The sequence below is a fragment of the Microcebus murinus genome, chromosome 8 (genome assembly GCF_040939455.1).
Source record: "Microcebus murinus isolate Inina chromosome 8, M.murinus_Inina_mat1.0, whole genome shotgun sequence".
Lineage (NCBI taxonomy): Eukaryota > Metazoa > Chordata > Mammalia > Primates > Cheirogaleidae > Microcebus > Microcebus murinus.
Genome location: NC_134111.1, coordinates 49,258,885 through 49,280,592, shown reverse-complemented (window position 1 = coordinate 49,280,592; position 21,708 = coordinate 49,258,885). Strand labels below are relative to the sequence as shown.

The following is a 21,708-nucleotide window of genomic DNA, read 5'->3' as shown; positions in this document are numbered from 1 at the left end:
CCAATTGCATGCTCTGGGCTTCATTCAGTTCCTCACCTGTTAGACTAGATGATCTCTAAGATCCTTTTGAATACCTACATTCTATGATTACAGGGCTGAAAAATCTGTGGGAAAATTTGCCAAAAAAGAAAAAAATAGTCTTTGTCCTGCTCTGCTTATTCCACACTAGGCCTGCCAGCTGATGGGTGTTAGTCACCCTTTGTTGTCACTAGACTCTGTTGTCATTAACCTCACGTTTTCATAGAAAATCTCTTTTGTCCATTGAAATGTGAAAAGGTATTGTTTACAACCCTGATATTTTCCTTGATTTTTTATTTTTGATCTCAGAGAAAGTAGTTTGAACTCATTTAACATGATCATGAGAAATACTGGAGGCCTTATGAACCTTTAATACAGAGGCCCAAGTGTTTTAGGCCTCCTGGGAATGAGATGAGCCTTCATGAAGGTCTAAAATTGCAGGCACATATTGATACCATACAAGCTCTTAAGTCCGTAGGAATCTGCTGATGCTCAAAGGAGAGCAATCAAAACCTAAATTAATAATTATGTCAATAGATTTTCCTAAGGAAAGAAAAAAATTATCTATGCCTGAGGCAATTGGAAAAACATAAGCTCCATATAGCAAGAGATAATAAAGTATCCAAAGGCCCACTTTGATCATGTTCACTTTTAAATGTTGAGAGCAAATGTGGTATTATGACCTTTTTCCTCTACTAGCCCATTTTATCAGGAATCTGTGTCCTTTGGATATTGGGACATAGTCTGTCCAGTTAATTGACTCAAAGATCTCACTGCACAATTAAAACTCTGAGGCACTGTGGGTGTCAAGAGAGCAGTGCAGCCAAGTGTCCCAGCAGTGCCTGAGAGGGCCTGAGGGAAAGAGGCCATTTGGAACAAGACTGCCCACGGTCCAGGGAATTCTAAATTTTGTGTCAAAGGGAGTTTCCCTCTCTTACCCTCCCCTCCTGGGTTTCAAAGAGAGCATCAGACCACTTTTTCTTCTCCAAATCCAGATAGATTTTCTTAGCTTGGTTCTATGCCCTGGCCATTCAGGTATGCCCTGGCCATTCAGGGAAAACACAAAGACGAACATCTAGCTAATTGGATTGTGTAGATTCAGAGAGTTTTGAGGCAAAAAGAGAAAAAAAAAATCAATCAATTAATCTCATATGGTATACTACTCTGGTAATGGAAAGGGAAATGTTTGGAAAGAAGTTTGAAGAAAGTAGCCTCAGCTGGTGTGAGGAGACAGAGCGTTTGGTTGGTTCTCAGCCTGCCTTGTGTCTGATTCCCTCCTTACATGTGGCTTAAAATGAAATATATTAACATGGGGGTGGGAGGGGTTTGGGAGTGGGTGGGGTGGGGATATAATGAGAAATTTCATTAGATGTAACACCAGAATATAGAAGAGTTTTTTCATGTTTCCAAACATCTTAGGGTGTCTACTCTTATGCTCTAAGGAGAAAAGAGAAATTTTGAGGAAAAGAACCCTTCAATTTTTTAATCTTTGTCCTTTTACTCATTGGAAACATTCACTCTTCTGTGCTTTTTGGTTCTGTTTAGAGAAAGTAACTCTAACAAGATTTTGTCCTGGAAAGTAACTTCTCATATCATATATATATACATATATATATATATATATACAGTCATGCATCATTTAACAATGGGGACGTGTTCTGAGAAATGCCTTGTCAGAAGATTTTGTCATTGTGTAAACATCGTAAAGTGTACTTACGATTTACAACTTAGATGGTATAGCCTACTACTCTAGGTTACGGTATAGCTTATTGCTCCTAGGCTACACACCTATATAGCATGTGATTATACTGAATAGTGTAGGCAATTATAACACAGTGGTATTCATGTATCTAAACATATAAAAGGTATAGTAAAAGTATGGTATAAAAGATAAACAATTGCATACTTATATAGGCACTTAACATGAATGGACCTTGCAGGATTAAAAGTTGCTCTGGGTGATCAGGGAGTGAGTAAATAAGGCAACCTAGGACATTACCGTATACTGCTGTAGACTTTATAAGCACTATATACTTAGGCTACATTAAATTTATTTAAAAAACTTTCTTCAATAATAAGTTAACCTTAGGTTACTGTAACTTTTTACTTTATACATTTAAAAATTTTTTAAGCACTTTGAACTTTTTATAATAACACCTAGCTTAAAACACACATTGTACAGCTGTATAAAAATATTTTCTTTCTTTTAAATCCTAATTCTCTAAGCATTTTTAAATTTTTAAAATCTTTTACTTTTTTAATTTTTAAACTTTTTTGTTAAAAACTAAGGCACACACATTAGCCTAGGTATACACAGGGTCAGGATCACCAATATCACTATCTTCTACCTCCACATCTTGTACCATTGGAAGGTCTTCGAGAGTAATAACAAGCATGGAGCTGTCATCTCTTATGATAGCAATGTCTTCTTCTGGAATACCTCCTGAAGGTCCTGCCTGAGGCTCTTCTTGAGAAGGCGTTACTCTTTTCAGAAATATGCCCATTGGTGGTTTGCTTGTTTTATTTCATTTTTTCTTCATAGATTTGCTTGTAAGCAGATAATGCAACATGAACATTCCCCTCTATTAATTAATGAAAACCTTTCAGTATTGGGGTCCATGTTTTCAAACTTTTTAAGGAACTTCTTGAGATCTGCAAAAGCTTCTACTGAACCCTGAATTTTCTTAGGGGTAGTTTTTCTTTTTCTTCTCTTGCAGTTTCCTTTTCTCTTGCCTCTTCTTCAGCTATGTGTTCCCAATCTAGTTCCAACAACTTCTCATTAGTCAATTCCTTAGGAACCACCCCTAGGAGCTCCTTAATTCTTCCTCATCCATGCCCAGGTTAAAGTCATTTGCCTTCTCAACCACAGCCTTGTTGATTTTTGCAATCTCTTCATCCTTGGCAATCCTTTGAAGTTATTGGCAAATCTTTTTAGTGTTTTCTTCTTAGTGCTATTCACACACTCCTTGGTGACATCACCCCAAGCCCAGGCAAGTTTCTTAATGTAGTCATAAATGTAACCCTTCCATAGTTGCATCAGTGTCTTCCTCAGTTGTGGGAATTGCCTGGGCAAAGGTCCACCTGAGGTTGTAGGCTTTAAAAGCTGCTATAACTCCTTACACCATTGACTGAATCAAAGAGGTGGTGTTTGGAGGGAGAAACACCACTTTGATATTGGGATGAAGATCGCTAACAAGTGGAAGCATTATTAACAATAAGCAATATCTTAGAAGGTATGTTATTCTCCAAATGGTACTTCTGCATTTTACTGGCAAAGCAATTCAGGAGGGCATCTTGGAAGAGAAGTTGAGTCATCTGTGACTTCTTATTGTTCCTTAGTACACTGGCTGTGTGTGCTTATTGATATGCTTGAAATTCCTGGGGTTCTCATTGTGTGAGATTACAAAGCGCCTGAAACATTGCCCCAAGCAAGACTGTTACCCTGTTCTTAAAAGCCTTGAAACCTGGCATTGAACTGGCCTCCTTATGGATGGATGAAAGTCCTTTCAGGCATCCATTTCCAAGATAGGGAGGTTTCATCCATATCAAAGATTTGCTCTGGCAAGTAATTTTCCTCCACAATCAGATTATCTAGAGTTTCCAAAAAATTTTCAACTGCCTTCCAGTCAGCACTCAGACTCCCCACTCACTTTCACATCATGTAATGAATCATTTAAACCACACAGAGCTAGCAGTAAATTCAACATCATAGTCAGGTCCAGCCTTTCCTTTTATGAAACAACTTTTTGCTTTGTCCACGATTGTCATGGTGCCGAGAGGGATACACTTCTGTGTCTGCTCTGTGTCTGCTCTGCAATGCAGGTCATTAGAAGTTTTTCCATATCTGATACAGGCTCTTCTCTAATTGTTGTTAGTTTCATTGCTTTCAATGAAGCAGATCCTTTAACAGCTTTGGTCACTTTGTTCTTGTTCTTCAAGATCATAGCTATGGTGGAATGGAACATGCCTGACTGGAAAGCCAAAATGATCACTGAATTCCCATCTTTGTTGTCCTTAATCACTTTTAATTTTGTTACCAGGTCAATTGCACAACATGGCCTCTACTGGCAACATTAGCCATGGATTTTATATGCTTAGGGGCCACGATGAGCAAAACAACATAAGATTAAATTAAGCACAAGAGAAAGTGATGCAATCAAGAAATAACATGCCATAAATACAAGATGTATGAGGCTGTTGCTGGCATAACATGGTATACTGTTTTACAGTATACTTTTTTATAATGATGAAGGAGTACACTCTAAAATAATGATAAAAGATATAGCATAGTATACATAAAGCAGTAACATAGTTGTTTATTATCATTATCAAATATTATGTACTATATGTAATTGTGTGTGTTGTATATTTATACAACTGGCAGCACAGGTTTATTTATATTATTTTTCTATATCACAAAGTGACCCTTCAGCAAAAATGCTGAAATTCTTGCAACGTTGGCATTCAGTAGACTTGGAAAGACAGAAAACCAACATACCCATTCTTTAAAAAAAGAAAATACATCTGAATTGAATTCCAAAGCTTTTACTTGAGTGTTGTTTATACAAACTGTTAAATATTTGGATAATCACTTGTCTAAGTAGCAGTTTCTGAAAGAATTATGTTCTATGAAGCTGGCAAGGTTATCTGATTTTGACATCAAAATTAATTTCACAAAATTTTAGATTTAGTTCAAATCAAATTTATATTTGACTCACAGCCATCAGTAATTAAAATTTATGAGTACACAGCAGAATCTCTGGTGCCTGGTAAAGGCTTCAGGCCCAGTGAAACCAAAACTTCTACCATGTGACCTTTACTCTGGCGGCAGACCTACTTTTAAATTAAGAACTAACTTTTCATCTCACTGAAAATGAAAAATAATGAGCAATTTCTTTGGGTCACATATCTCTGTTGCCAGAAAAATAAAAGACATCAAAATTTTTAGTAACATACATAACAGGCACCATTTTTGCTTTTATGTAAAGTATCAATTCCACATGTAATTGCTAAATATTTTCTAAATTAAGAGCCCATGTGGTGAGCGGGTGCACACAAAAAGATAATCAGAAAAATCTCAGCATTAAAATATAGTCTTCAAGTAAAAAACACATAAATCATGTTGGTGAGGCCCAGGCTGCTATGAAAATTACTGCTCTCAGCTTTGTGTTTCTGTTGACTCTAGTGCAAAGGCACTACAAAATGATTGGGCCTGTGAATTTTGGGTCACAAAGTAAAGACAACCAAAACCAATGGCCTCATGCCACAAAGTCAAAGATCAAACGCAAAGCAATATAGAGATGTAGTATTGGATTGTAACAGAGTCTCACTGAGAAGAAGACTTGCATATTAGTTTTTAGTTTTCACTCCATTGCTTAGTAAATTCACTTTGCCAAACAAAGGTGCCACTTTCCTAAGTGGGGACAATAAAACCTTCTCTTCCTGAGCAAACACTATGTGATTTCTTGAAATGATTTCTAACTCCAAGAGCTATAACTCTAATTTATTTCCTTGGCTGCTCGTTCAGAGGCTATTGCTGATAAGACTATAGCTATAGGTGTTCTGATCACCTAAACTGTTGTATTGCCTACAAATGGTACCCCTAATGCTTGCTGGTCATCTCATAGATGTCACAAGAGGGCCAAGCTGAGAGAGTGCCTGTGACCCATGTCACTTGGTGTCCCATCCTAGAAAACCACAAAAGGGTGTGCAAAATTGAGAGTGGCTCTGCAAGAGCTCAAGGCTCTACAAGGCAGGGAGGGGATGGAAGCAAGCACATTGCTCACTCATGCTGCTTCTTTCTGCCTTGGGCTTTCACAGGTGAGCTAGGTCTTAGTACAGATACTCTCTTGGTTCCCCTATAAAAAAAGACACGCTCAAGTAACTCCTGAAACTCTTCTTGGCTCAGCACACAAAGAATCCCTACAAGTAATACATTATTCACCTGGGATGCATTTTTCAGGCTAGTAGAAACTTGAGGACATGCTGAAATTTATGTGTAGGGCTTATTTAACAGGTTTCTTCTCTGTGCATGTCCCTAGAGCAGTAATTTTCAACCTTGGCTGCACATTAGAGTCATCTGGGGAAGTTTAAAATAATCCCAATGGCCAGGCCACACTCCAGAACAATTACATCAGAATCTCTGAAGGTAGAACCCAGGCAGATCAATATTTTTAAAGCTCCCCTGGTGATTTCAACATGCAGCCAAGGTTGAGAACTGCCACATGAGAGGAGAAACAGTAGAAACAGTCCATAGCATGGCCCTGGGTCTCAGGAGCTGAGAACAGAAGGGTGGAAAGGTTCTCAGTTAGGCTGACTTATTGAAAATGTCCCAGATTTCTAGGGTAACTACCTAGTGTCTACTGAAAACTTATTTCAGTTTTTCTCCTAAGGGTCAGAATCAAAGCAAGACTGCCTAAAAATAACTCATTAGCAGCTTGCTTGGCTGATGGCAATGTTGGAAATTCTAAGTAGCCTTTTAACTTAAGCTTATTGCCTTTTCCCTTTGAAATACTATAACTATTAAGAATCAAGTTACAGATCAATACAAGATCTTATTAATCATGTTAACAAGTATGAAAGGTCCAATCCAACACCAATCCCTGTGAGTATTCTCTGGTACTTATGTAATTCTTTACCTAAAATCTAAGAAACACTTAACAGGAAAAAAATGGCAAAGATAGTTGAAGAGAACTGTATTTCCTTAAAGGAATGACAAATGATACATTTTCCACATTAATTTATATCTCCCCTTCATCTCCACAGGCTCAATTAATAAAAGTTGTGCATAAATCATATGAGAGATCATTAAATCAACCAGTTCACAGTGCTGACTAATTGGTAAATAAATACTTCATGAAAATGGTGATGGGTGTAGAGATTCTGTTTTTCTTTTAAAAAGAGAAAAAAAGAAAAAAAGCTTTATCTATTGCTTTGGTATAGATACCCACACCCCATCCACCTCAATTTTATAATATTTTCCAAATTTGTTGGAGGGAGAGATATCACAAAATTAGAGCCCCACAGGGGACCACAATCTGGGATGAAAAGTTTAAAATCAAATAAAAAAATTCAGATTCATTTAATTAGCCAGATGCCTGGTGGCAGGCACATAAGACATTCTAAATCTGAGTGCTACCATATTATTGTTTGGATCCATTAGTTTTGTAGTATGTAAATACAACTATAAATAGAAGGAAAGAAAGCAAGACAGGGACAGGAGAGGCTAAATAAATAGCTCTTTGCCAGGATATCTTGAAAACAAACAAAAAGGTCATTTGTAAATGAGTTTGCTTTCTGAGGTTTAATTTTTTTTTTTTTTTTAAAAGTTACTGCCACATATGAAACATAACATCTTCAAGATAGAAAACTTTCTTTTTCCTCACTATGAGACCTGAGTCTGAAGCCAAGATGTACCGCTTGCCAGATGTGTGAGCCTGGGAAAGGTGTGAAACCTCTCTGAACCTGTTTCCTTATCAGGGAAGAGTGATGGTACCTACTTATATAATGATATTGTCAGGATTCAATACCATATTTTGTGAAAAACACTGAACCCAGTTGCAAGTGCTGAATAAAATGCTCAAGAAATAGTTGCTGTTGTTAAGTACTATGCATAGATGATGATAGTACCTGTCTTGATTTTTCCACAGAGAAATGCAATTATGATAGAAATGGACTCTTCAGAGCAAAGGTGTGGGTTCATGTATGGATAGAGACCAGTGGCCCTAAGTAAAATGGGAATTCAGAAAAACTGTGCTTCCAGCCTTGAACTGCTATTCCCATTTCTCATGGAGACTTCGGATGTGGCCAAGGGAATGGTGGAGGCAAACTTAGAAACGATGCACTGTTCCTAGAGGGAAAAGGCTCAGTGAGAAAGGACCCAACCACTAACTGACAGCCTGTGTCTCATGACAACAGGTGAGGGAGGATGAGTTCTCTCCCCTGAGGCCTTTTCTCTGATCAACACTCAGTGGGAGCCAGAGGTGGAACTAGACTTGCTCTCAAGAATTTATCATTCTGGTAGGGGAGACAAGTAGTAGTCACACACACAAATACATTCAAACACTTGCTAAAATTAGAGTCCAATCAGTTCCCTTAGGATGTGGGGTGTGGACTCTGCAGTACAGGGGCAGGGGGAGCTGTCAGGAGTGGCCAGAGGCTAGTTTCTATGGCCAGGGGTTGTGTCTTCTAGCCAAGCTGCTACTTTGATACCCTTTGAAGTGAGTTGTGGCTGAAAAGGATCTGTTGATCTCCAGAGAATAAGCTCAGGAGGAGATTATGTGGAAGAGTAAAAGAGAAAATCCCATTCTTTCTCTCCCCTGAGTCTCAAGAGAGAAAGACCATAATGACAATTGTTTTTCTTAACAAAAGGTTTAAACATTTAATGCCTATTGCTGAGTATTTATTTCACTATTCTGGGGGTCCTAGGAGCCACAACTCCTACTGTTTTGTTTTTTTTTTTAAAGAAAAAGTTGAGATTAGAAGAAAGGAGAAGAAAGGAAGGGGGCAAAGTGGGGCAGGGGAATTGTGAGAAAAGCAAGCCACTGAAGGAAACTGGATCTCTTCCTGGGTTTGGAAGAGGGCAAGTCCTTGCTGAGCACCTGTAAATTGGTGCTGTCCATTGGCTGTCTTAGCAGCTGTTTAGGGCACCCCCCCAACCAGGGATGTGTGATTGGAACATAGCAACCCCAGAAAAGAGCCCAGAATTAGAAAGGAGAGCAGTGAGGTCATCTTCCCTCAAAAACAATGCTACTCCCCCAGAGCTTGACTCTATCCCATACACATCCCATACTCAAAGCCTATATTATTCTATTTTATTTCCAAAGTCTAAGAAAGGAAGTAGCAGTTATTACACTGACTTCATATTTGCACCCTCAAACAGTGATATCAAAACCCAGAAGCTCCTGTCTATTTGCTTCCTGGGAATTTCCCAGACCTACTGCTAGTATGTCTCTAGCCACATGAACTTGAATCTGATTACAGTCCTAGAACTACTTCTCCAAAAAGTTAAGTTACATAAAAGCCTTTGCCCTCACAAAGATTTTTTTTTCTCCTCCTGAAAGATAGGTAGAAGGTCAATAGGCTGCTTTAGAATTGTTGGCTTCTAAAACCTTGTAGTATATCTTATCTTAGATTAAGATGATTCTCAACTTTTTGGGTTGTTTTTACCTGTTGTTAATGACATACACCTTTTGGCTCCTTTCTATCGCACACTTTTTACAGCTTTGTTAAAATTGCCATAAAAAAGTTGCCTGAAAAGTGAACTCACTAATACATACCACCATGTTATTATTAGACATACAGTAAATAGATAGAGATTAAGTTGTTTAACTAAATCAGATGAAGATTAAGTTGTTTAGCTAAAATTGTGAGGGTTGAGCAAGATCCAGATTTGCACAGAAGCCTGCAACAAATCACAGGGTCAAATGAAAGTTTGGCATGGCTTTACAGGCCCCTCCCTATAATCTATGCCAGCACCCCTTCCACAGCTACTTCAATAAACACAGTCTCAGGAGAAGCAATGGGCCTAAGTGTAAATGTAGCTTCATGGCTGCTCTCTAGCAGCCTTCTAGCAGCTCCCTAACCAGGCTGCAGTCCCTAATATCTGACAACATGGGGATTCTGGAGCCAGTCCTGGCTGCAGCTATTAGACAAGCAGTGTTTGGAGTTTTCCATTTGCTGAGAACATGCATAAGGAAGAAGGAAATCCATCTGACATTTGTATTGAATCATTCAACAAACTTTAATTAATACCTACCAGTGAGCAAGGGGGCTTATTAAGGTGTCATGGAAAATATACTTAGTATAACAGCCAAATCCTTAGCCTGTTTATAAGCTCTGAACCTTGCCTTCCTCTCCAGGCTTATGGTACACTATGTACCACATGGACTGGACTTCTAGTTTCTTGTTTGTTCCCTGCTTTCTTTTTTTCTCCCAACCTCTGTATTTCTCCTTCTGCCTGGAACACCCTTCCCACTGTTTAGTACAAACCTAATTTTTAACTCATCCTTTAATTCTAAGCTTAGTTATAATTTATCTATGATAGTCTTCCCTGACTCCTTGGATGAGGCTATGTTCCTTTGCTATATGCTCCCAAAGCGCCCTGAAAGCCCCCTTTCAAACAACCCTTTTCAACCTTATTATCACTTAAATGTCTTTCTTCACTTCTGCAAATTTCATGAGAGCAGGGACTATTTCTGTCTTGCTTAAAACTGTGTTCCAATACTTCATGCCTGGTGCATAGCAGTTGCTTCCTGTCTATTGAATTATTATTATTTAATAGAAAAGAATGATCTGTGTCTATAAGGGCTCCTATAATAGGAAAGGGGGGGAAAGTAGGTAAGTGCTGGAGTATATATGTACATGCGCATATTTAAGAACCAAAAATTAAAACCCAACAATAACCACCAAGACAAAAACCCCAAACCAAGACTTGCCAGTTTCTGGTTCTCTTAATATTGAATAATGTCCTGTGGGTTTAAATTATATTTATGTTCATTGCTACTGTTGCATATATTTAACCACTATTCATGAGAATAAGTTAAAAAACCACAATCTCTGAGCACTAAATCTTGTTCTCCTCTATAGTTCAAGCTTATGTATTTTTAGGGGCACAGCATTCAGACTTAACTTAGCTTTTTCAGCATATGTACATTGTCTGGGAGAATTATGACTAAAAGTAAAGTGATAGCATGTAGCTATAACAGACCAAAAGCACCACGGTGAGAGAGCACCCAAGAGCTCTGTCTGTCAGGGTCCTACATAAAGATTTCTGCAAAACACTGAAGTCACTGATTCCACAGAACTCCACTAAGCTATGAGGAGAAACTACAAAAGTCTTAGCAAAAGCATTAGCAAGTAAAATTCAGTAGTGAATAAAAAATGCATTACGATCAATTAGAGTTTATTCCAGGATTTCAAGGATGGTTCAACATTTTAAAAAGTCTGTTAATGTACAATACCAATTATGCTACCTTACTAGAAAGTTATAGTAGACTAAACTTTATGATCTAAAGTAGAACTTTATTTCTGTGGTTCGTCTAAATATATGCAGAAATAGCTTTTGATAAAATATAATATTCTTAAGTATTATCAAACAAGGAATAGAAGGTAATTTACTTTATCTCATAAAATTAAATTGTTAAAAATTTGCAGCAAAAATCATACTAAATGGTGAAATTTTAGAGGCATTTTTACTAAGGTCAGGAACAAGATAGTCATGCTCATTAACTTTGCTTATGTTCAACATTGTATTGACACTTCTAGACAATGTGATAAGGTAAGAAAAAAGAATAGTATAACTGAAAATGAAGAAATATATTTTTCTTATTTGTAAACAAAATGAAAGGTTATATAGGAAATCTGAGACCATCTACAAACTATTGAAAGTATCAAGTTGATGATTAAAATTGACATACAAAAATCAATAATGTTCCGTATCCCACCGATGACAAATTCAAAAATATAATACAAGAAAATATCGCATTCACAATAGCAACGGAAGATAAAAGTGTGGTAGCCAGTCTCCAAGATGGCCCCAGTGATTCTTCCTTACCTTGACCACCTTCTTGGTATTTATGCACTTCTGTGGTCTCTTCCCATATATAATAGGACTGATATATGTAACCAGTAGGATGCCACAGAAATAACAGGGTGTGACATCCAAGGTTGGGTCATATGAGATACTGTGGTTTCTTGAATCCCTTGTGGGTGGGAGCCAGCCACCATGTTACGAGGACACTAAAGCAACTCTAAGGAGAGGCTCCTGAGACAAAGAACTGAGGCCTCTTGCAAACAGTCAGTGAGGAACTGAGGCTTCCTTCTAATAGCCATGCTGGAAGCAGATCTTCCAGCTCTAGTCAAGCCTTCAGAGGACTGCTAACATCTGGACAATCCTGGCTGACATCTGGACTTAAATATCATGAAAGATCCTGAGCCAGAATCACACAGCTGAGCTGCTTCTGAGTTCCTGACCCCCCAGAAACTGTGAGACAATAAATTGTTGTTCTAAGCTTTGGGCAACAATAGATAATTAATTGTTAGGCAACAATAGATAAATAATTTTAATCAAAATCAATAAATATATTTAAGACAAGATATAAAATACTTTTATAGGAAAAATATTTTAAAAACATTGTTGAGTGACATAAAACATAAACTGAGTTAGTTCAATAGGTATGATATTTTTTTCTTATAAGGATAGAAATTCTTTCTAACTTAAACTACATATTCAAGAAAAAATTCTAACCTACTTTCTGTGCAACTTGATGAGCTAATTCTAAAATTCCTATGGAAGATTAGAAGAGCAAGGATATTCAAGAAAATTTTGAAGAACAATATCAGATATGTAGAGGGAGATGGGACTTGTCTCCCAGATTCCTAGGTATTAAAATTTATTATAAAGCTGTTATAATTAGTGTGATATTGGCACAGAGATAGACAGTCAAATCAATAGAACAGGATAGAAAACCCAGAAACAAACTAGGAACCTTGATCTATGCGGTAGGCAGAGTAATGCCCTTTCTTGGTTCCCCTACAGTGATGTCCACATCCTAGTCCTCCAAATCTGTGAATATGTTAGGTTACACAGTAAAGGGGAATTAAGGTCACATATAGATTTAAGGTGGTCAATCAACTGACCTGACTTTAGAATAGGGAGATTATCTTACATTATTTGGGTAGATCCAATGTAATCACAAGGTCCTTAAAAGCGGACATGGGAGGAAGAAGAAGTCAGTGTCAAAAAGATGGCATTGTGAGAATGAATTGGTCTGGCTTTGCTGGTTTTGAAGATGGAGGAATGGGGCTATGAGCCAAGGAATGCAGGGGGTTTCTAGAAGCTGGAAAATATAAGGACATGAATTCTCCCGTAGGGCCTCCAGAAGGAATGCAGCCCTGCCAACACTCTGATTTTAGCCCAGTGGGACCCATTTTGGACTTCTGACCTCATGAGTTGTAAGATAATAAATTTGTGCTGCTTTAAGCTACCAAATTAGTGGTAATTTGTCATAGCAGTGATAGGAAACTGAAACAATCTATTATAGAGATGGTTTATAATCAATAGGGAAAGGACGCACTATTCAATAAGTGGAGCAGGACCAACTAGTTATATGTATAGAAAAAAAGAAAATTAAACACATCCCATATATCACATATAAAAATAAATTTGAGGTGGAGCAAATACCTACACGTGAAAAAGAAAATGTTAAAACTTTAAAAAAATACAGTGCTTAACATCTTTATGAGTTTGGGGAAGGAAGATTTTTAAACATGGCACACAACTCACAAGCCATAAAGAAAAGAAACTGATAAAACTGACTATGTTAAAATTATCTGTTCAATAAAAGATACTATACGTAAATATAGAAGGCAAGACACAGGCTAGGAGAATATATATGCAAAGCATATAACCCACAAAGAATTAAGAGCCATAATATAGAAATAATTCTTACAAAAAAATTAAAGATAGCTGCATAGAAAATGGATAAAGGACATGAATAGGCAGTTCACAAAAACGAAATTCAAATGTCTATTAACCTATGAGAAAGTGCTTATCTTTATTATTAATCAGAGATAAGCAAAGAAAGTGATATGCCATTGTGTTTCTGACTGGGAGATTTATTTTTTTTAATCTGAAAATTCCAAAAGTTGGTGAGAATATGGAGAAAAGGAAGGCTCTTAGTCTGCTGGTGTGAGTGCAAATTTGTATTACATTTTTGGAGAGCAATTTGGTAATATTCTGAACAATAGACGTGCATCCTATATGACTCAGCAATTCCTTTCTAGGGAAGTGTATACCCCAGAAAACTCATTGCATTTGTACATAGGGAGGTATGTACAAGAACATCCATCAAAGCATCATTCATAATAGTGAAAAATCATGAACAGCCTAAATGTCAATGGAAAAGGGAATAGATATTGTGTTGTAGTTGTGAAGTTACTGAGAGTGCTATATGTATCAACATGGATAAATATGAAAACATTTCAAGGAAAAAAACCCCTGCAGAGTGATAAACATAATTTGCATTTATACAAAGTTTAAAAACATATGCTATTTGTGCTTTCATATATATAAGATTTTGTGGGACCTGATGCTTATACAACTTGAGGAGTTCTCTTTAAGAAGAAGAATATAAAATTATAAATATAAAATTAGATAAAAATTGAACATTAATTTTGAATAAGAAAAAAGTACATAAAATATTTTCAAAAAGCACAACAAATTATGAATTTTAAAAGCTGACAAATACCACAAACGATAGGGAATAAGAGAAGAAGGATAGAATTGGGACATAATAATGGGGGAGGGGTTCAAAATAATTTAAATTTAACAAAACATGAAGCAAATATAAGATGTTAGATTTATTACGTGGGTTTTTTTATTCTTTCTTCTCTTCTGGGTGTTTGAAATTTTTTATAATCATATTAAGAAAATCAAAGCACTGACTATTAGGGTTGTAACTGACAGCACCCCCACTGTGCTCAAATAACTTGAAAAGTTTTCGTGCAAAGAAAGTATCAGATCACAAAACTTTACATTTGCTGATGCTGATTCTGCAGCTCTTGCTAGTGATGGTTTCTCCATCTAACTAGTTATACAGCCAAGAAGTATACTTCTATTGCCTTTATATGAATAATTGCTTCTATATAGTGACATGCCTTACAAATATGCTGAGTAATTAAATTCAATCCAGAACTTTTAGTTTGCCCAGGATGTACAGACTAATTAGAAAGCAGATTTCTTAGAAATAATAACTTGTTGCTCCCGGACTGTATAGGATTTTAGTTACAAAGTCATTTTTCTAACAAAGTGCTAAGCACTTTGGAGCTACTGCTAAAGACCCAGGCCTGGGGTTAGCTTGTGATGCTACCACAGGCTGAGGATGGCACAATTCCTGAGGGCAGGGGTCTGTTCACTTAGATCACAGTATCTACTCATTAAAGCAAGCTTCACACGTGAACAATGGGAATGTTTTAGCAGCTAGTTCAGAGAAATGAGTGCAAATTGTGGATAATATACTGAATATATTACTAGCCTAGAATATTTAGTACATTTTTAACAAAGCAGAAATTATGTAAAATGCAAATTTTAGCAGTAATTATGAGTGTTTGCTATGTTTATCTTAGGATGCTTTTGAAATACTTCAACAGAAAGCGAACACTAAGTTTCCAATACCCACTCATTGGGAACCTACTTTTGATATTATTTATTTAAAGTACTTCACAGAACCTCAGGAGAGGGTGAAACTTCAAATACTCAACAGCTGTTCTGTTCTAAAAGTCCAGATCAATCCTTAAAATTGTGCTTTAGTCAGATGGATATAATCAAATTTAATCTGCTTTGTTATCCTCTTGGCCACCTCTGCCCCATCCCCACAAACAACCTCCCTTGGGTTTTAAGCTATAATCCCCAGACTTTGCAACCCCAGGAGCAGCAGGCTGCGACCTTGTGTCTGTGAGAACCCCTTTCTCTCTCAGGCTGACAGCTTGTCTGTGTTGTGGAGACAGCATATGCCCTCCTTCTTCTTCATAATGAACCCTTGAAGTTAACACTGGGGACCCGTCAAACCCAAACAGGTATGTCTGTTTATGCAACCTTGTTTAAAGAGGGTTTGGGCATAACATTAAATTTATTTCCAAAATATTAAACAGGAAAAACATACCTGTTTGTGCACGCGCACACGTAGTGTACACATATACTCTCACATACCCTGCAGTTCTAGAACACTTTGCAGTTTGAGCAAGAGCTTTCCTCTTCACATTTAATATTTGGAAATGCTTGAGGTTTGAGGAAAACATTTTCATTAAGTGTTTGATGTTGCGAAGGAGCTCCAGGCAGTGGGAGAGAGCTCTGGTTCACATTTCAGAGGATCCTCAGGACTTGGGAAGAGGAGCTAATGAAATGTTTCTCTGTTTAAAGTCACTTACAGGAAAATAAATTTTCTAAAATTTACAATATTTCATTTCAAAGTTCACAGTACTATTAAGCACTACCTAAAAGCCATGATATTCTGATGGGGAATTGAGACCCACCATCTCCTCTGAGGAATTCATATACTTATAATCCTCAACCTAATATTGATAAATGGAATCGCTGAGTCACAGATTAGCATTATTTATTCATAAATCAAGAGGCTGAAGAAATCTAGCTTTCATATGTTAGGTAGCAAACAAAAATGAAAAAAAAATTTTTTTTAGTCTGTAAATACTAACCAGTTAGCTGATATCTAGCGAACTATCAACCTATACATTGAACCAGCATTTATTGACTGCCTACAGATGTTATAATAGGGCCCACGGGGCATACAAACTTGAAACAGCTACAGACTTTGCCCTCAAGGAGATTAAAATCAAGGGTAAAAATATATTTTCAGGGAAGTGATAAATCAGAGATGATTAGTCCACTTTGGATTTTTAAAATTACTTTCTAAATAATTAAAATATAGAATTTTTGCTCCTTGTCACCACAACTTTGAGTTCTGCTGGTTTGAAGGTCTTGGTGGTTAAGAAAGGAATGCTTCCACTAGGGGATGCAGTAATAGATCCACTGAATTAGAAGATGGCACTGCTACTTGGCAATTTGGGCTCCTTATGTTACTGAAACAACAGGTAAAGAAAGAGATTACTCAGTGTATTGATCCCAATTAGCTAGCAATTGGGGCTACAGGATAGGGGCAAAGAGGACTATGTCTGGAACCCAGGAGATTCTTTGGGTACCTCTTATTACTTGCATGCCCCATAGTAAAAATTAATGGAAAACTACAGGAAGAAGAAATATGCAGAACCATTGAAGAGTCAGACCCTTCAGGAATAAAGTTTGGGTCACCTTGCCAGGCAAAAAAGCTCAACAAGCTGAGGTCCTTGCTGAGAGATCATACAGTAAGGAATAAGGAAATTATAAGCATCGATCAACTATTGCTTTGTGACCATTCCACTTGCAGGTACAAGGACCAACAGCAGTTATACACATTTTTTCTTACTTTTTTAAATGCACAAGTATGTATACATAAAGAACACTAATTTCTTTTCTCTTTCCCTCTTGTCCTAATATTACAACACTGGTTTTTTTTTGTTTGTTTGTTTGTTTTGTTTTTTGAGACAAGGTCTTGCTCTGTCGTCTGGGCTAGAGTGCCATGGCATCATCATAGCTCACAGCAACCTTAAACTCCTGGGTTAAAGCAAGGAGCCTCCCAAGTAGCTAGGACTACAGGTGCACGCCACCATACCCAACTAATTTTTTGTAGAGATGAGGTCTCACTCTTGCTCAGGCTGGTGTCCAGTTTCAGACCTCAACAGATACTCCTGCCTCGGCCTCCAAAAGTGTTAAGATTACAGGCATAAGCCTCCGTGCCTGGCCCTCCACCCTTTTTTTTAACGCCAGAATGGGACACTACAAATCATACTTCTCATTTGCCATATAACTCTGTTAAACTGCCAACAGGGGGTGCTAGAGGAAGACTGCAGGGTAGGAATGGGAAGGAGGGGTTTGCTTCTCCCCATGTGCTTCTTGTTCCTACCAGTGTCACCACAGCAGCAGATCTTTATCCTTGCAGCAACAGTTGATTCCAGCAGTAGCAGCAGTTCCAGTTTGCAGTGTCCTCACACTCCCAGAACCAGCCTCAGTAATCTCCTCAGAGACCAGCTGGTCAGTGACCCTACTCAGAGGTCTGGATTTCAACTTTATGAGGCCCCCTCATCCAAGCCTAAGTTCAAACAATCACATCTTCTCTTTGTTCCTCAAGCTTTAGGAGTGGTAGCTGCTTCCAAAGTTATTATCTCTGGGATACTATTGTATCTCCCTTTTGCCTTTTCAGTCCTCTAATACTGGTTAACTAAAGAATTGTTAAATTATTAAATTCTTTAAAGAAAGGGCACCCGATAGGGAGTCTGGGGCTTGGGGCTAGCTGGGACTAAGTCACTAATTGCCATGTGATCTTGGACAAATTGTTTAAGTTTCTGGAGTCTTCCTTTTGTAAAATAAAGGGTTACTATTCATAGATCTCCAAATACCCTTCCAGCTATGAGATTCTAGGAGGCAATAGGCCTAGTAGAAAGGGGTTTTCTATTCAAAACCTGCCCCCGCCAGTTACCATTGTTAAACCTGGACAACCTCTTAATTTTAAAAAATAATCCTTATTTTTTCCCCAATTTTAAAGTATAATACATGTACTAGAGAAAATGTAGAAAGCATAGGCAAGTATATTAAGGAAGAAAATAAAGACTGCTTATAATCCAGTTACCCAGAGGTAACTATTTTAGGGTATTTCTGTCTGTAATATCAATCAGGGGTTGGCAAGCTACAATCCTTGGGCCATATTTGCCCAAGGCTGTTTTGTGTAGTCCATAGAGCTAAGTATGCTTTCTACATTTCTAAACGGTTGGAAAAACCCCAAAAGAGTAATAATATTTTGTGGCACATAAAAATTATATGAGGGGGGGTGGAGCAAGATGACAGACGAATAACACCGCCAGACAGAGTGTCTCTGCAGAAAAGACAGATTCTAGCAGAAATTAGAGGAAAGAAGCAAGAAGACGAGCATACAGCAGATGAGGGCCGGAAGGAGGGGTACCTGAGACCTGGGAGACTCCACGGGAGGAGGCTGCGGAGGAGAACTGGAGGCTGAGACCACCAGAGCAGCCCGGAGACCAGCGGCAAGGGTAGGTGGATTTGCTGTTTCCCCTCCCCTGCATTTGGGACTGCTGGTGGGCTCCCCAGCGGGTGGAGAGACCTGCGGACATCAGCCCAGAGACGGCCGCCGCCAGCCAGCGGTGAGCCTGTAGCAGACGTGGCACCAGGTTCCCAACTTCCTCTGGGCACCTCCGTGTGCACAGACCCGAGCCGCGCAGCAGGCACCATATTGCCTCCTCCTCCCCTCCGTCGACCTTACCCGCGGCTGCCCAGAGAGACAATACAGCCACCAGCCAGAGGCACCTCCAGGGAACAGGACCTTCCCATTTGGGACCCTACAGCTGACTCAGGGAAACTCAGACTGTGAGCTCCCTACCCGCCAGCTCTCCCAGGTGCTGCTGGCATGGTGTTCCCAGGAGAACGGTGCTGACTCAGAGGCTGAGAGACATAGACCCAGCTTGGGCTCCCTGTGGGTGAATTGGGACCGGAAATCCTCTCCCTGGTGGGGATACAGTTTGAACTCTGGGACCAAGAGGTCGGACCTGCAGACCAGATCCCCTGCACCGAGGGCTAGCATTGCCCGGGGCACAGAAAGGTTATACATGAACAGCCTACTGAGGTGTGTGTGCCTCCAGGGGCGGAACGGCGTCCTAGAGGGCAACCCTCCTCCCAGGAGGAGGCCGTGCGCCCAGCCCAGGTGGCGTTCCTGTGCAGGGAACCTCCCCGCCAGCATCACAGTCCGGGGAGGCCTGGTGGCTTGTGGTCTGGCCTGCTGGCAGAGGCCCAGGAGTAGCTGTGGACTTGGGGAGGGTGGAAAGAAGCGAGGCCCGCTCCAGACTGCGAGTCTCAGACAGCCCCACCCCCACACCCAGACTTTCTGGCTGAGCGGGACCATTCCAGCCCCACCCTGACAGCTTTCCCTGGAAGCAGAGACCTGAACTTTGACCCCTGCTAATGGCCTGAGGGCAGGCTTACCCAACCCAGCTCCGCCCAGAACAAGAGCTGATAACAGGACACAAAATCAACAGCATAGCCTGTTCCTCCAAGCAAACGCCACCTACTGACAGGGACGGCATCTTGCACAGCCTTTCCATGGCACCCACTGACTCAATATACAGGGAGTGGTCCAATCTCACCCACAGACACCACCTAACGCCTCAGAAACTAAACAAGGTGTGTGAATACCCAAACAATAACTTAAGGAAAGAAACAACAACTGATCGACATGGGAAGAAATCAGTGAAAGAACTCAGGAAATATGAAGAACCAAACGGAAAACACACCCCCAAAGAGGAGCACCAGCCCCCTAGAAACGGACACCAACCAAAATCAGGCAACCAATATGACAGAAGAGGAATTTCGTATGTGGATCATAAGAACACTCACCGAGCTGAAACAACAACTCAAAACCAACATAAAGAAACTACAAAACGCCTCCAGGATATGGAAAAAGAAATAGACACAATGAAGAAAGTGTAACCGAACTCCTGGAAATGAAGAATCAATTCAAGGAACTACAAAATACAGTAGAAAGTCTCAAGAACAGAGTAGATCAAACAGAAGAAAGAATCTCAGAGCTTGAAGATAACACCCTCCAATTAAATAAATCAGTCACAGAAATAGAGCAGAGAAAAAAGAGAAAAGAGCAAAGCCTACAAGAGCTGTGGGATTATGTGAAGAAACCTAATGTGAGGGTCATAGGCTTACCAGAAGGGGAAGAAGACAACACTCAAGGGTTGGACAAGCTGTTTGAAGATATAATAGAGGAAAATTTCCCAGGCCTTGCTCAAAATCTGGATATACAAGTTCATGAAGCTCAGAGGACCCCTGGGAGATTCAATGCAAACAGGAAGACGTCACGACATGCAGTCATCAGACTGACCAAAGTATCAACTAAAGAGGCCCTTCTAAGAGCTGTAAGACAAAAGAAGCAAGTAACATACAAGGGAAAGCCAATTCGAATAACATCAGACTTCTCTAATGAGACTTTACAAGCAAGGAGAGACTGGGGCCCCATTCTCACTCTTCTGAAACAAAACAATGCCCAGCCTAGGAATATTATTCCCTGCAAAACTAAGCTTCGTATATGAAGGAGAAATAAAAACATTCTCAGACAAGCAAAGGCTCAGAGAATTCACCAAGACAAGACCAGCCCTACAAGAAGTACTTAAAACAGTGTTACGCACGGAACATCATCATAATAACCCACGAATATAAAAACAACCAAAACTCAAAGATGTTAAAGGCCAGATATTACAATGGTTCAAGACAGAAATCATAGCAACAACATCCAACGCAACAGAATGATCAGTAATCTACCTTACTTATCAGTTCTCTCAATAAATGTGAATGGCTTAAACTCTCCACTCAAGAGACATAGGCTGGCTGAATGGATAAGAAAATACAGGCCAAGTATATGCTGTCTTCAGGAAACACATCTAACCTGCAAGGATGCATATAGACTAAAAATAAAAGGGTGGAGATCAATATTCCAAGCAAATAGAAGCCAAAAGAAGGCTGGTGTGGCAGTTCTAATTTCAGATGATTTAGTTTTTAAACCAACAAAAGTAGTAAAAGACAAAGAGGGTCATTATATAATGGTGAAGGGCACAGTCCAACAAGAAGAGATAACAATTTTAAATATATATGCACCGAACTTAGGTGCACCCAGATTCATAAAGCAAACCTTACTGGAGCTAAACAAACGGATTAATAGCAACTCCATAATCACCGGAGATTTCAACACCCCACTGACGGCACAAGACAGATCCTCCAAACAGAAAATTAATAAAGAAATAATGGACTTAAACAAAACTCTAGAACAATTGGGTCTGACTGACATCTACAGAACATTCTACCCAAAATCCACTGAATATACGTTCTTCTCATCAGCTCACGGAACATTCTCTAAGATTGACCATATCCTAGGACACAAAGAAAATCTCAAGAAATTTTAAAAAATAGAAATCATACCATGTACCTTCTCAGATCACAGTGGAATAAAACTAGAAATCAACCCTAACAGAAACTCACATTTCTACACAAAAACGTGGAAATTAAAC

The 21,708-nt window shown here is 39.0% G+C and overlaps 1 protein-coding gene across 1 annotated transcript in view; it reads right to left on the bottom strand.

The window, feature by feature from the left end:
* Window positions 1-2,822: 2,822 nt before the first annotated feature.
* Window positions 2,823-21,708, bottom strand: part of MYO3B (myosin IIIB) — a 183,150-nt gene continuing 164,264 nt past the window's right edge. The window contains exon 27 of the mRNA XM_076005394.1: window positions 2,823-2,925. Coding sequence (XP_075861509.1) covers window positions 2,823-2,925 — 103 coding nt within the window. The remainder of the gene's footprint in view (window positions 2,926-21,708) is intronic.